Raw genomic sequence first — 16424 nt, forward strand, 5'->3', positions numbered from 1 at the left:
AGGAAAAGTACAGAATTAGAGTACTTTTGAGTTAAATAGAAAAAGAAAGAAAAGGTTGGGAGAGGATAAATTGAAGTGTAAGGTGAAGTGGTGGGAGAGGGGCATATGAAATAATTCTAATATTCTGGCACTCTAACAGCTGGAATGTTTTTGGTTTTTGCCTTGGTGATTTCCTCTTATTCTCCCACTTTCCCCAAAATAATCTATAGGTGCCCGTAAGATCCTTCATGAATTGATCTTCAGCAGTTTTTTTATGGAGATGGAATACAAAAAACTCTTTGCTATGGAATTTGTGAAGGTAATTATTTATAAATTAGTTATCAATAAATAGAAATAGGCAGTTTTTATAAATGAATAAATAGAAACAGGGATAATTATAAATCAAGAATTAAATGTCATTATAAATTTCTTTGTCAAAAGTTAGTTCTTGGCTCTGCAAGTTGGCTCACTCCTGTAATTCTTAGCACTTTGGGAGTCTGAAGTGGGTGGATCATTTGAGGTCAGGAGTTCAAGACCAGCCTGGACAACTGGTGAAACTCTTGTCTCTACTAAAATTATAAAAGCTAGCCAGGCATGGTGGCAGGCACCTGTAGTCCCAGCTACTGAAGAGGCTGAGGCAGAAAATCGCTTGAACCTCGAAGGCAGAGTTTGCAGTGATCCAAGATCATACCACTGCACTCTAGCATGAGTGACAGAGGGAGGCTCCATCTCCAAAAAAAAAAAAAAAAAAAAAGTTCGTTCTCATACATTACATAAATGACATTTTCACAAATGTCATTTGGTAGTATGGAAACAGGATTCTTGGAGAAGAGATAGGTGGAAAATAACCTATTGACCCAGAGCAAAGGGAGGTTATCACATTCACATGTGCATTCAATCTTTCTAATCATTTATTTGCCTGTTAGTAAAATTACAATAAGAATAGAATTGAATAATTGAAAAGGATAGCAGAAAAGAAGAACAGATGTGCATGCTAAAGCAGGGGGCAGGAATTAGGTGGCCAAGAGTTCTATTTAATTGTTGGAAGCTAAAATGCAAGGCTAAATAACCTTTACAGCTTTTTAATGTTTTATTAATCTATCATATATATCTTACCTTATTGTGTTTTTTTGTCTACCTGCCAAATTAGATTGCAAGGTTATACAAATCAGGGACTCCTCTGAATCTTTTACTTTGCCTTATATAAAGGTGTGCAATGAATACTTGTTGATTTCTTTTGATTTTGAGTTGCAGGCAATTCTGTAAGCCTTAAGATACATACAGGACCAAAGATGGAATTGGGAGCAGAGAAAGAAATAATGGTTGTTGTAGGCAAATGACACTGTGGGATAAGATACCTGCATTCCCTAGATTTTATATTTAGACTAAGATATTTTTTGTATGTCTTGTCTTTCAGCAGTGATGGCAACTCAAGATTTTCTCTTCTAAAACTCTTTAGATATAGAATATTGGACCATATGTGTGATCTGAAATGAAATGTTGTTTTCTTATACAAAAGCTAATCTCCCTACTTAGATGTTTTTTTTTTTTTTGTACACCATGGTTACCCCTTAAACTTGGTAGGAATTCCAGAGGGTAAAATTAATTACGTAGGTTAAGTATCTAACTTTGTGCCTTACACATGTAGATGCTTTTATGTAACTGAGTATATTACTATTTTTGTTCTCCCAGTATATCAGGGTTGTTTTGCAGCTGTTATGCACCAGTATGGGAAAGAAGTTATTTACAGCCAGAATCCATTCTGTTTAAGGCTGGATTCAATCTGATTGGTTGGTTTTTCTGGGTTATATCAGCTGTTAAATACTTTGAATATATCTCCTGCCCTATGCCGTTAGAGTAGAAGCTGCTAAAGATTGCCTCAGATTCTGTTTGGAGAAAGGATAAAGTATACCATTAAAGTCCTCTGTTGTTTTTTTGTTTGTTGTTGTTGTTGTTTTTAACCGCCCCTCCCCCACGTGTATATGTTTTAATAGTTTCCACTCCTATCTGCTAAATTGAGTAGGTGAATTTTTACTTGATTCGTTGTTTTTCTCCTTCTAAAATATTTTTGCTGATCATAATATCTTGCCTTAATAAATAGGAATTATATTGACATTTTATAGATAGAAACAAACTTGTAGCAGTTATTAAAATTGGGATTTTTAGAAGTCTTCAGTAGTGATTTGTAATTTATTCTCTATATATTTCAGTATTATAAACAACTGCAGAAAGAATATATCAGTGATGATCATGACAGAAGTATCTCTATAACTGCACTTTCAGTTCAAATGTTTACTGTTCCTACTCTGGTATGTATTGATTATTCCTTTTCAGTCTTCCCAAGTAAAACTTGTTTTGCTTTGTAAGAATTTCACTTTATGTTGAATCAAATTAGAACAGTGTTAGAATCACTAAGTTGGGCTATGTGAATTCTTCATTGGTACCCAAGGACTAGTTAACTAGGCACTGCCTTGGTTCACATGTCCTAGTCAATGCAGATAACACCTACAGCTGGTTTCTTACTTTCTAGAGTACCTTAGTAACTTAGGAATGTTGCCTTTTCAATACCAAAAATATTTTAAGAATTGTTTGTAGGCAGATAGAAGAAGATAAAACTAAGAAGCCGGAGGGTGTGCCTGTCAAGCATTTGGGAGAGATGGTGGTACATAGGCCTGGGAGGAGAGTGAAAGATTCTGCTTCCTTTGTATACTACTTCTTTTCTTTTCTTCTTTTTCTTTCTTTCCCTCCCTCCCTCCCTCCCTCTCTCCCTCTCTCCCTCCCTTCCTTTTCTTTCTTTTCTTTCTTTCTTTCTTGACGTAGTCTTGCTTGTGTCGCCCCGGCTGGAGGTGCAGTGGGATGATCTTGGCTCACTGCAGCCTCCACCTCCTGGGTTCAAGTGATTCTCATGCCTCAGTCACCCAAGTAACTGGGATTACAGGCATGCATCACCATGCCCGGCTAATTTTTATATTTTTAGTAGAGACAGCGTTTCACCATGTTGGCCAGGCTAGTCTCAAACTCCTGACCTCAGGTGATCTGCCTGCCTCTGCCTTCCATAGTGCTGGGATTACAGACTTGAGCCACCACAAGCCCGGCTTAATTGTGTGATTACTGATGATAAATATTTATCTAGATAACGTGTATAATGGATTTGTGGTATCCAGATATATGTTGTCTAGTTATGGAGTAGGGGATTTTTCCTTTTAGAAAATAACTTCTTAGTAGTTGCTATGCAGTGAGACTAAGGACTGTGTTTAACATTCAGTAATAAACAGTTATTAAAAATGACTTACTAACCAAATGAATGAATAAATCAAGTCCATACCACAATGAGTTAATGCTAAAGACAATATTATTGAAATATTCTGCAGGCTCGACATCTTATTGAAGAGCAGAATGTTATCTCTGTCATTACTGAAACTCTACTAGAAGTTTTACCTGAGTACTTGGACAGGAACAATAAATTCAACTTCCAGGGTTATAGCCAGGACAAATTGGGAAGAGTATATGCAGTAATATGTGACCTAAAGTAAGTTGTTCAATTTAAAAGTGAAGGCACCTGTTAAACTCAGTGTGCTTATTTGCTCTATCTTATAAGTAATCCTCTGATCATTTTGCTTATCTAGAATTCTCTTTATAATAATGGCAAGTACAAAGAACTGTTACTGCCTTGTGTTAATAAATGTCTTCAGTAAAAGGCTTTTTATTGAGCTGTAAAACCTGGTTAATAAAGTATTGTGGGGAGACCTCTTACAGGAACTTGGGGTCTCCTGGGGTCACCAAATACATTTCCATTGTAATTACCTTACTTTTCACTCACTTCCACGCACATGCTTTGGTTTTGTCCTGCCTGTATAGTCTCTTTGTGCATAGTTTCAGATAATCTATTGATGTAAATTTCTTTTTCTTTTATTTATTTTCTTTTTTCTTTCTTTCTTTCTTTCTTTTTTTTTTTTTTTTTTGAAACAGCATCCTGCGGTGTTGCCCAAGCTGGAGTGATCTCCTGCCTCAACCTCCCATGTAGCTGGCACCACAGGCATATCCCACCACACCTGGCTAATTTTTTATTGTTCTGTAGAGATGGAGTCTCACTTTTTGTTGCCCAGGCTAATTTCAACCTCCTGGGCTCAAGCAATCCTTCTGCTTTTGCCTCCGAAAGTGTTGGGATTACAGGCATGAGCTACCACGCCTAGCTATGGTTTTTAAACTCCCTTTTTCCTATACAGTTGATTCTCCCTATCTGTGGGTCAACCAACCACAGACTGAAAATACTCCATTTTAAAAAATTGCATCTGTATCAGACCAGCCTGGACAGCATAGCAAGACCTTGTTTCTACAAAAATAAAAATAAAAACTAGCCAGGTATGGCAGTGCAAGCCTTTATTCCTAGCTTCTCAGGATGCAGAGGTGAGAAGATCACTTGACTCCAGGAGTTTGAGGTTACAGTGAACTATGATCATGCCACTGCATTCCAGCCTGGGCAGCAGAGTGAGATTCTATCTCTAAAAAAATAAAATAAAGTTTAGTAAATTGTTTTAGTTCATCTTCAGTATAAGTAGAGATGGTAGGTAAATACAGTAGCTAATCAATATGTAGCCACTGTGATTGAAATTTTTTCCTTATCCAAATTGTGCAAAAATGAGATGCTAATGGCAGTACTTAAAGTTATTCTTAAGTCAGTGAATATCCTTGGTCTACTTTATAGAAAAAAAAATTCTCTTTACCATGGCTCTCATTACTGTGAAGTATTTTTATAACTGAGTTATTTTTATATCCAGAGAAGTGGTACGTATAGTCTCTGACTATAGTTAGTCTCTAAGGTGAATAATTTTGAGCCAGCACATCACTAAATACCTGCCCTTACAGCAGAACTTTAAGGTCCCTGATTTGGATGGTAACTTTAAATCTTCTGATGCTTAGAATTCCTCCCCTACACCCATCCTAAATATGGATAGCTCTAGTGACCAGGGGAAGGGAAAATTAACACATTTTGGGACCCTGTTTGACATGTACTGTGTAATTCACTCTCACAAGGATCCTGTGAAATTTATTATTAACTATGTGCCAAGGAGATTTGGTTTTATTCTTGCAGCATTCTTAGAAGGTAGTTGATACAATCTTCCTTTGTAGATTGTAAATATGTGCCTAAGGTCACAAAGCTAGTAAGTGGCAGAACTGAGATATGATCATAAACACGTTTTATCAGTAAAACTCATGTTCCTTTCATTATATCATGTAGCCTCACAGGATACATAAACAGCAACACAAAACCTGCTCTGAAACCTGGCCTAAAACACCAATCACAAAAACTCTTTATTTAGCAAATAATTTGTGTTCACTGTTTTCTCAGTCTCTCATTGTAGAAATTCTGCAGTCACATCTTAGTCTTTCCTTACATATTTATTTACTAATTTCCCCCGAATCCTTGTTTTTAAATAAGTTAGAAAATAACCACACTTAATGTATTTTGTTTCCAGGATAAAGTCTAAATTCTGTCAGAATTTGTAGGTCTTCATAGTTTAGCCCAGGTGTCCCCAGACTTTTTACACAGGGGGCCAGTTCACTGTCCCTCAGACCGATGAAGGGCCGCCACATACTGTGCTTCTCTCACTGACCTCCAGTGAAAGAGGTGACCCTTCCTGGAGGGAGGCGGGGGGGGGGGGAGGCGGGGCGGGGGCACAGATAAATGGCCTCAGGGGGCCGCATGCGGCCCACGGGCCGTAGTTTGGGGACGCCTGGTTTAGCCTGTGTTTGTTTATCTGACTGTACCTCAGCGTGAAACAACTTTGTTGGTACTAGTAGGTACTCTGTTTAGCCTGCCTTAGGAAATTTTCATTCTCTCAAAACAGCACATTCCAACTTTGGATAGCTTCTTCCAACTATTATAAAGTTTCTTACTGCATATTGAAGATCTTTTTTGTAGCATTTATTTTCCGGTTCTAGTTCTTTCTTTGTCCATTCAGAACAACTTGAGTTTAACTTGAAGAAGTATTTGAAGTCAGCAGCATATCTGCCAAGTCTTTTATACATTACGTTACATTTATTTCTTTAACTGTTCCCATTTCATGTTGGTTAAAATTACTTCTAAATCATTATCCTTTTCTACTGAACCTGTACTGGGTGCATGTATACTGTTTATGTACCAAGAAATGAGCATAGCACTATAACTGAGATCTGCCTAGTAAAATACAGAAGGGAGGAATTACTACCTCTCTTATTCTAAAAAATATATGCCTATTAATTTAGTTTTGTCACTTGCTCCATGGGAGGTATCTCATGGCGTACTTGGTTTCTCAGTTGCTAATTTATTGTGGAAATGCAACTTAGAAAATTCTGAGATGCAGTTGAACCTTGGTTCTATTGAGGAACATTATTATTCTTTTATTACTTCAGTCTCTTCCTGTGTTCCATTTCCAGAAAGTATAGCACACTCTCAAACCAAATCAGTCCCTTATTGTCTCACCCTGTCCACGCTTTTCTTCTTTTCCCATTGCTTTTGCCACGTATTTTTTTCTACAGACTCCGTTTCCTTCTCTTCCTTACATTTTTGTTTGTTCCAGTCTCTTTTATCTTCTTTACTTAGTAGGTAATCTATAGAAGTCAATCATGAGCTATGTGAGATTGCTAGAAACCAAAAATGTAAATTGTTTTCTAAATCAGTGCTTCTCAAATTTTAATGTGAATGCAAATCATCTGGGGAGCTGCCTTTTTTTTTTTTTTTTTTAACTTTTATTTTGAGCTCAGGGATACATTTGCAGGCTTGTTACATAGTTAAACTTGTGTCATGGGGTTTGTTGTAAAGATTGTTTCGTCACCCAGATGTTAAACCTAGTGCCTATTAGTTATTTTTCCTGATCCTCTCCCTCTTCCCAACCTCTATCCTCCTATAGACCCCAGTGTGTGTTGTTCCCCTCTGTGTGTCCATGTGTTCTCATCATTTACCTCCCACTTGTAAGTGAGAAGATGTGGCTTTTGGTTTTTTGTTCCTGCGATAGTTTGCTAGGGATAATGGCCTCTAGCTCCATTCGTGTTTTCAGAAAAAAACAAGATCTCATTCTTTTTCTGGCTGCATAGTGTTCTGTGGTGTATATGTACCACATTTTCTTTATCCAGTCTATCATTAATGGGCATTTAGGTTGATCCCATGTCTTTGCCATTGTGAGTGTGCTACAGTGAACGTATGTGTGCATGTGTCTTTGTAACAGAATGAATTAAATGCCTTTGGATGAATACCCAGTAATGAGATTGCTAGGTATTTCTGTTTTTAAGTGTTCAAGGAATTGTTATACTGTCTTCCACAATGCTTGAATTAATTTATGCTCCCACCAACAGTGTATAAGCATTTCTTTTCCCCTGCAATCTCCCCAGCGTCTGTTACTTTTTACTTTTTAAGAGTAGCCATTCTGACTGGTGTGAGATGGTACCTCATTGTGGTTTTGATTTGCATTTCTCTAATGATCGGTTATGTTGGGCTTCATTTCATGTGATTGTTGGCTGCATGTATGTCTTCTTTTGAAAAGTGTTCTGTTTGTATCTTTTGCCCACTTTTTAATTTCTTTTTTTTTTTCTTCTAAATTTGTTTATGTTCCTTATAGATGCTGGCTATTAGGCCTTTGTCAGGTGCATAGTTTGCAAAAATTTTCTCCCATTCTGTTGGTTGTCTCTTCACTCTGTTGATAGTTTCCTTTGCTGTGCAGAAGCAAATCATCTGGGGAGCTTTATAAAATTCAGATTCTGGGACTGATTGCGTTGGCTCATGTGCTTTCTAAGGCTGAGGCAGGAGGATTGCCTGAGGCCAGGAGGTTGCAACTAGCCTAGGCAACATAGTGAGACTTTGTCTCTACAAAAAAATAAAATTACCTAGGTTTGGTGGCATGTGCCTGTAGTCTTAGCTGTTGAGGAGGCTGAGGCAGAAGAATTACTTGAGCCCAAGAGTTTGAGGCTGCAGTGAGCTATAATCGCACTCCAACCTGGGCAACAGAGTAAGGCCAAGTTTCCAAAAAAAAGCAGGGTTGGGGTGTGGGGGCAGGGAAATAGGCTTCATATTCAGTAGTCTGATTAGAGTCCAAGATTTTGCATTTCTAAAGAGCACTCAGGTGAGGCTGATGTTATGGGTTAGTAGACCACACTTTGAGTAATAGTGCTCTAGAAAGCAACAAAACATGAATGTTGTTTGTTCAATATGACAGATTTTAAACTTTAATCTTTTTTTAAATTTTGAGATGGAGTCCTGCTCTGTTGCCCAGGCTGGAGTGCAGGGGCAGGATCTTAGCTCACTGCAACCTCTGTTGCCCAGGTTCAAGCATTTCTTCTGCCTCAGCCTCCCAAGTAGCAGTGATTACAGGTTCCTGCCCCCATTCCTGGCTAGTTTTTTAATTTTTAATAGAGATGGGGTTCCACCATCTTGGTCAGGCTGATCTTGAACTCCTGACCTTGTGATCCACCTGCTTCACCTCCCAAAGTGCTGGGGTTACAGGTGTGAGCCACCTCTCCTGGCCTAAATTTTAATCTTTTTAATCTTTTACTTTAAAAGATTTAGATGGTAATTAGCATATTTCTGTTAAATCTTTGAGAAGTTCCTTTGATGATTTTTTTAATGTACATTTACATATTAATGGATATCTAAAGAGTGAGAAAAACCACAATCCTATCTTTACAATTCAAAAAAACGTATTTTTTTTTGTTGCTTTGTCTTTATGTGTACCTACATTACTTCCTTTATACATCCTTTTAGTGTTTAACATTGAATTTCTGTCTACTGTATGTGTCTGTTTTTCTCATTATACTTTGAACTTCAGGACAGGTGTATCTTGTCCATGTTTGTTCCCAATACCTGCTATATAACAGGAATTTATTCTCATTGGTCAAGTGCAAAATGGTGTCTAATACTTGTGAATTACTTCCTGATAACTCATTTCATGATAAACACTGTTCCCATTGTATGTGAAACCAGTCATTGTCTTTACAGTCAAAAGAAATACTGATCATACAAAGTACAGGCTAAAATGAGTTTATCTCTTGAAACTAGTACATCCTGATGTGCAAGTCAAGATGACAGGTGCTTACATCCTTTTTCCAGGTTTTCAGGAGATTTGGAACAGATTTCCTGCCTCCTGGAGGTAGAAACAGTTGTAGGGAATCTGTACTGTGGTTGTCTAGAGTTAGCTGTGACAGGCTTGGTCAGTTCGAGGTTCACTTAATCAGACTAACCTCTCGGAATGTAGTGTGTGAAGTCAGGGTTAGCTTGTTATATGCCTTTTCTAGAGCATTCATGTTTTACTGGCTGTATTTAAAATAAGGCAGGATAAATAATTCTAGCTCTACTCAGAGCTTCTAATTATTGTATGAAATTGCAATCCGTAATTTTTATAAATCAACATTGTCTATAACCCTGAGAACTTTAAAATTATCTCAAAATAGAGAAGTGAAATATTTCTTTCTTTCTTGAAACAATAGGTATATCCTGATCAGCAAACCCACAATATGGACAGAAAGATTAAGAATGCAGTTCCTTGAAGGTTTTCGATCTTTTTTGAAGATTCTTACCTGTATGCAGGTATGGTCATTTTTCTGTACATCAGTAAGAGAAATTTATTTTTAAAAATTTAACTCCAGTCTTTTTAAAGCAAATTTTGGTTTTAATACTAGAAAGAATTTATCCAGCAAAGTAGAAACGAGATTTAAATATTGACTCACTCATCCTGTTTTGATAGATCTTTTTATATACCTTAGTTTACTATTGCTACTACTTTGTTTTTTTTTGTTTTTTGTTGTTGTTGTTGTTGTTTTTTTGAGATGGAGTCTTGCTCTGTCGCCAGGCTGGAATACAGTGGTGCAATCTCAGCTCACTGCAACCTCTGCCTCCTGGGTCAAGCAATTCTCCTGCCTCAGCCTCTCCAGTAGCTGGGACTATAGGTGTGCACCACCACACCCAGCTAATTTTTGTATTTTTAGTAGAGATGGGGTTTCACCATGTTGGCCAGGATGGTCTTGCTCACTTGATCTTGTGATCTGCCCTACTTGGCCTCTCAAAGTGCTGGGACTACAGACGTGAGCCACTGGGCCCAGTCTACTATTGCTACTTCTGTTAATGTTTACTAAATGCTTACCATGTGATAAATGTTTAGTAAGTACTTTTCATGCATGATCTCTTTTGAGCCTTATAGCAGTCTTGCTAAGTAGTTACTATTAATATTCTCATTTTACATGTAAGGGTTACTTGCATGTGCAGTAAGCATGACCCATATTTTATTGGCTTCCTCACCCATGGAAGCAGGCACAGTTGTTAGGTGATGAGGTTAAGGTACCTGTTTTCACCTTGACATCTCCTAAACCTTCTGAATTCATGTACATTTAGTATGTTCACTTCTCAGCTTCTAATACTTCTTTAGAGTCTGACTTACGCCCTTTTCAATTGGCAAGAACTGCATTTAGAAAAAATCTCTAAGGATCCATTTAGTAACCAGGCTTAGAAAGAATTTGCCCAGGGTCACACAGCTAGAAATACTAGACAGGGCTGGGCTTTACATTTCATATTCTAAACCTGAGCATACACTTGAGAGCTGGGATTTGAACCCATGCATTCTGACCCAGTGTAACAAACATGTTAAAATATTATGCATATATGCATGTGAATCCTGACAATTTTATATTTTGCCAAGAGCAGAGCAAAGAGAGAGGGCCCAAACAGGTAGATATTGACCAACTTTTAATTTCAGGGAATGGAAGAAATCCGAAGACAGGTTGGGCAACACATTGAAGTGGATCCTGACTGGGAGGCTGCCATTGCTATACAGATGCAACTGAAGAATATTTTACTCATGTTCCAAGAGTGGTGTGCTTGTGATGTAAGTAAAATTTCTTAGTAGGATCAGTGCCTTTTTACATTTTTAGTAATTATTAATAGTATAGTTTTATGTTGTAACTTCCTTAATGTAAAGTTTTTGTTATTCATAGTAGCTTTTTACATGTTTGAATTTGTCTTTTTAAATTTAGGAGGAAACTACATACTTCAGTAGAAAATGTGCCCTATGGTAGGTTGGCTTATTTTAGGGAATAGCAGGGTTTCTATGTATGTATGTATGTATTTACATATACATTTATTCCCTGAAACATGCATATTAAAAATATAAGGAGGACCTTATTAGACTTTTAATATTTCAAGAATGGAGAGCTGTAGATGATTATTCATGTAAGAGCTTTGTTATGTCCAGGCATGGTGGTTCACACCTGTAATCCCAGCACTTTGGGAGGCCAAGGTGGGCGGATCACCTGAGGTTAGGAGTTTGAGCCCAACCTGACCAACATGGAGAAACCCCATCTCTATTAAAAATACAAAATTAGCCTGGTGGGGTGGCGCATGCCTGTAATTCCAGCTACTCAGGAGGCTGAGGCTGGAAAATCACTTGAACCCAGTAGGTGGAGGTTGTGGTGAGCTGAGATCACACCACTGCAGTCCATCCTGGGCAACAAGAGCGAAACTCCATCTCAAAAAAAAAAAAAAAAAAACTTTGTTATTTGTGTTAGTTTCAAAATATAGAACTAATGTATTTCCTTAAACAACAATTTTAGACCATAACGCTCTTTAAATATACAGTCCTACCCCAGATTCCCTTTAAGAATGATGACCTCATTTATTTATTTTCTGAGAAAATTATGATTAGCTGAATTAAATTCCTTCATCATCTCCAGTTTCTCTGTCTGTTACCATAATGTATTCAGCGACCAAGTTTTTCTGTGTCTTCACTATTGGTCTTTTTGTCTCTTTTTAAATCTAATGGCTCTACGTAGGGTCTTGGTTCTGACTTACGTTACTTTTCCCTGGAGTTAGCATCCTGAATTATCTGGACTGTGCTTCCTACTCTTTTAATGAACTGACTATGAACAAACAGGACTCCTTTAATTTTTAAAAACAATAATAATAAAAGCCCCCTTTCTTGCCTTTGCTACCCCTGTGAACTATGGTCTTTTTTTCTTCTTCCCTTCTGCTTCACCACCAGCAACTGGTCACAGGTTCAGAGTGGCAGCCATACTCACAGATGCAATAGAGTTTAATCTAGCCCGGTAGCTTTTTAGTACGATCAGCACAGGAAATACTGTCCAGCAAGCACAACACATATTTTCTGGCTTCCCTCACTTTTTTTTTTTTTTTTTTTTGAGACGGAGTTTCGCTCTTGTTACCCAGGCTGGAGTGCAATGGCGCGATCTCGGCTCACCGCAACCTCCGCCTCCTGAGTTCAAGCAATTCTCCTGCCTCAGCCTCCCTAGTAGCTGGGACTACAGGCGTGCGCCACCATGCCCAGCTAATTTTTGTATTTTTAGTAGAGACGGGGTTTCACCATGTTGACCAGGATGGTCTCGATCTCTTGACCTCGTGATCCACCCACCTCGGCCTCCCAGAGTGCTGGGATTACAGGCTCGAGCCACCGCGCCCGGCCTGCTTCCCTCACTTTTATGGAGGGCGTGCACAATTGTTAGGTGATGGGGTAAAGATGTATATTTTCATCTTGACGTCTTCCAAAAGAAGAAAATACATTTGGTATCTTCATTTGTGGCTTCTAACACTTCTTTGCAGTTCGACTTATGCACTTAGCAATTGACAAGAACTGCATTAAAAAAAAATCTCAGAGGATCCGTTTGGTAACCAAACTCAGAGGTCTTTTCTTAGTTTCCATCTTCCTTGAATTGTCTGTAGCATTCTGTTTGCTTGAGTACTTTAATCTCCTTGAAACGTTCTTTCCCTCTGGTTTTCACAAACTGCATTATCTTAATACTTTTATTATTGATGACCTGTTTCAGTCAATGATTGCCTTTTTTCTGGTACCTTCTGCCTGCCAAAAGAGACATTCCCCGATACTCTCTTCTCTGTCTTACAGAAATATGTTTTCACAAATATGTCTTCCTAATTAATTGTTTGTGATTCTTTTCTTTGCCATCTTAGGGCAATTAGTTTGTCCCATTTACATGGTACTTAAATTTTTTTTACGTTGATGGTAAGTGTGTGTATCTTACATTCTTTTGTCTTCTCTTGTATTTCTACCATTTAGTTAAAAGTTCATAGAGTGACTCTCTTAAGGTAGTGTCACTTCTGTTTGTGTGCCAGACATTCCTGCTTATGCTTAGATCTCACGTGTGTGTGTGTGTGTGTGTGTGTGTGTGTGTGTGTGTGTTTTAGAGATGGGGTCTTACTCTGTCACGTGTGTGTGTGTGTGTGTGTGTGTGTGTGTGTGTTTTAGAGATGGGGTCTTGCTCTTAGGCTGGAGTACAGTGGCGCTATCGTGGTTCACTGCAGCCTTGACCTTCTGGGCTCACATGACCCTCTCACCTTAGCCTCCAAAGTAGCTGGGACTTCAGGCACATGCCACCACACTTGGCTAATTTTTTTTATTTTTTGCAGAGACAAGGTCTCTCTGTGTTGCCCAGGCTAGTCTCAAACTCCTAACTTCAAGTGATTGTCTTTCTTTGACCTCCCAAAATGCTGGGATTATAGGCATGAAGCCACCACACCTGACCTCAAACTCAGAATATTTTTAATAGATGTGTTGCCTTCCACTTCCAACTTGCATTTTCTCATTTTGATTATCCTTGTTTTATTAATGATGCCACTATTAAATTTATCCATATGGGAAATCCCAGAGCCACTATATTCTTATAGTTGATTAAAAAAGTAGGAAACACAAGTCCAGAATATATTCAATGCTAACAAGTTGTTGAGGGGAAAAATGTTCAGGGTTCACATAAGATTCAGAAATGTTAGGTTACACAAAAAGAGGATTATTTTTTTTAAAGCTACTGAATTTCTTTTCTTTTTTTTTTTAAAGACGGGGTTTCACCATGTTGGTCACATTGGTCTTGAACTCCCGACCTTAGGTGATCCGCCTGCCTTGGCCTCCAAAGTGCTTGGATTATAGGCGTGAGCCACTACGCCTGGCAAGCTACTGAATTTCTAAAACCCTTTAGTTAAGTCAGTATGTTGATTTCTGAGAGGGATGTTTCCAAATCATCTGTTTGACCATGGAGTTCCTTTTTCAAGATAAAATCAGAAATACTGTCTTAAGAGAGTGATCTTTAACATCTCTCTTGCTGCTGTATTCACCCAGATTTTATTCTTCCTTATCCGAAATTTATTTTATAATCCTAACTTGTTTTCTGTAGATTCATTCTTTACTTTTGTGACGGCCCCACCCTAGTTCAAACTCTTATCACTTTATGGTCATCTCTCTGTTGGTTTCTATATCTCCTAACTTTAGCCTCTCAAACTACCATCTTCAGTGGGTCTTCAATGACCCACATTAATTCTTCTTGAAGCAGTGTGTTAACCACATTATTACACCGCAGACTCCATCAGTGTATTCACATGCCTGTGTCAAGACACATTTCCAGTTGAAATGCTTGTTGATTTCATCCATAAATCCTTTCATTTACGCTTTATATCTCTCCACTGCTTGAATAGGAGTTGTATTTCTCTTATTTTTGTCTTTATTTATTCTGCATTTCTCCTTAGAATGCTGTATTCTCCTTCTCTTTCCTCATACTTAAAATCTGCATATTCTTTTAGGGCCCATCAGAAGCTGCTTTCACAAATATGTCTTCCCAATTCTTTGTGATTCTTTTTTTTTTAAACCCTCTTAGAGCAATTAGTTTGTACCATTTACTTGGTGCTGATTTTTTATTTGATTATAAGTGAATATATGGATATATCTTATGTTTCCTACAAGTTTGCAGATCCTGTGGAGGTAGCCTTAGTACAATTTTCCACTCATATTTAGTAAATATTGAATGATGTGTGTTAGGCTGGGCATGGTGGCTCATACCTGTAATGCTAGCACTTTGGGAGGTCAAGGTGGGCAAACCACTTGAGCCCTAGAGTTCAAAACCAGCCTGGGCAACATGCAGAGATCCTGCCTCTACAAAAAATAAAAAAACTGGGCATGGTGGCATGTGCCTGTAGTCCCAGCTACTCAGGAGGCTGAAGTGGGAGAATCACCTGAGTCCAGGAGGTTGAGGCCGCAGTGAGCTATGATCATGCCATGTACTCCAGCCTGGGCCGCAGGATAGCCTATCTTAAAAAAAATAAAGTGTTGAAGTAGACAACTTGTCAACTTTTTGTATTCTTATTTTCCTCTTAGGAAGAACTCTTACTTGTGGCTTATAAAGAATGTCACAAAGCTGTGATGAGGTGCAGTACAAGTTTCATGTCAAGTAGCAAGACAGTAGTACAATTCTGTGGACATAGTTTGGAAACAAAATCCTACAGAGTATCTGAGGATCTTGTAAGCATACATCTGCCGCTTTCTAGGACTCTTGCTGGTGAGTGTTTATTCCTTTTTGCGTATACCTATTAGCTTTGTTTCCAGATATCCATTTAGTAGAATTATTTCTATTTTTATTCTGTGCTCATTATGTACAAACATGCTTAGGTCAGATACTGCACTTAAGGGCTGTCACTATCCTTCAAGGAGCTGTCACCAGAACAACTATTTAAAGATGATTATTTACCTGGGCCTTGTTTTGTCTAGGTCGACTTATGGATTCTTATACCACTAACATGGTAACTCATCTCCCACCCAAATTCGAATATATTACATTCTGGTTGCTGATTTCTAACCCTCATCTCTGACCAATTTTACTAGTGTATTATCTGTATCATTCTTTATCACTAAAAGGAAGAAATCATAGATTCTTCTTAGTCATTTGCATTTTCATGTAAATTGGCCATTCATTTGTCAGGGTTTGTTAAAAACAGCTTTATTGAAGTGTATATATTTATATTTTTAATAATGAGAAAATTACATGACAAAACATATTTTAGCCATTTTTAAATGTACAGTTCAGTGGCACTAAGTATATTTACATTATTCTTCAGCTATCACTGTCATCCTTCTCCAAAAGGTTTTTATATTCTAAAAATGAAACTTCTAAAACTGAAATAGAATATTACTATTAAGCAATACCTCCCCATTGCCCCTTCCTCACACCCACTAGCAACTACCGCTCTTCGTGTCTATGAATTTGACTACTCTTGGTACCTATTATAAATGGACTCATACAGTATTTATCCTTTTGCGACTGGCTTATTTCACCTAACATAATGTCCTCAGGTTTATGTTGTAGCATGTGCCAGAATTTCCTTTTTTTAAAAGGCTGAATAATATTCCATTGCATGGATACGCCACATTTTGTTCATCCATTTATCCACTGATGGACACTTGGGTTGTACTACCTTTTGGCTGTTGTGAATAATGCTGTTATGAACTGTTCAGGTCCTTGTTTTCAGTTTTTTGGGTATATATCCAAATATGGAATTGCTGGATTATCTGGGAATTCTATTTTTAGTTTTTTGAGGAACCATCATACTGTTTTTCTTGGTGGCTATACCGTTTTACATTCCCACCAGCATGCACTAGGATTCCAGTTTATCTACATCCTTGCCAACACTTGCTATT

General features: G+C 37.9%; 1 protein-coding gene across 4 annotated transcripts in view; it reads left to right on the forward strand.

The window, feature by feature from the left end:
• UBR1 (ubiquitin protein ligase E3 component n-recognin 1) overlaps positions 1–16424 on the forward strand; it is a 173400-nt gene that overhangs the window by 68197 nt on the left and 88779 nt on the right. For all 4 annotated transcript variants that reach the window (XM_074393773.1, XM_003928951.3, XM_074393772.1 and 1 more), the window contains 6 exons: positions 210–298; positions 2190–2288; positions 3351–3508; positions 9436–9535; positions 10698–10826; positions 15108–15288. In XM_074393773.1, coding sequence (XP_074249874.1) covers positions 210–298; positions 2190–2288; positions 3351–3508; positions 9436–9535; positions 10698–10826; positions 15108–15288 — 756 coding nt within the window. The remainder of the gene's footprint in view (positions 1–209; positions 299–2189; positions 2289–3350; positions 3509–9435; positions 9536–10697; positions 10827–15107; positions 15289–16424) is intronic.

The sequence above is a fragment of the Saimiri boliviensis genome, chromosome 2 (genome assembly GCF_048565385.1).
Source record: "Saimiri boliviensis isolate mSaiBol1 chromosome 2, mSaiBol1.pri, whole genome shotgun sequence".
Classification (NCBI taxonomy): Eukaryota; Metazoa; Chordata; class Mammalia; order Primates; family Cebidae; genus Saimiri; species Saimiri boliviensis.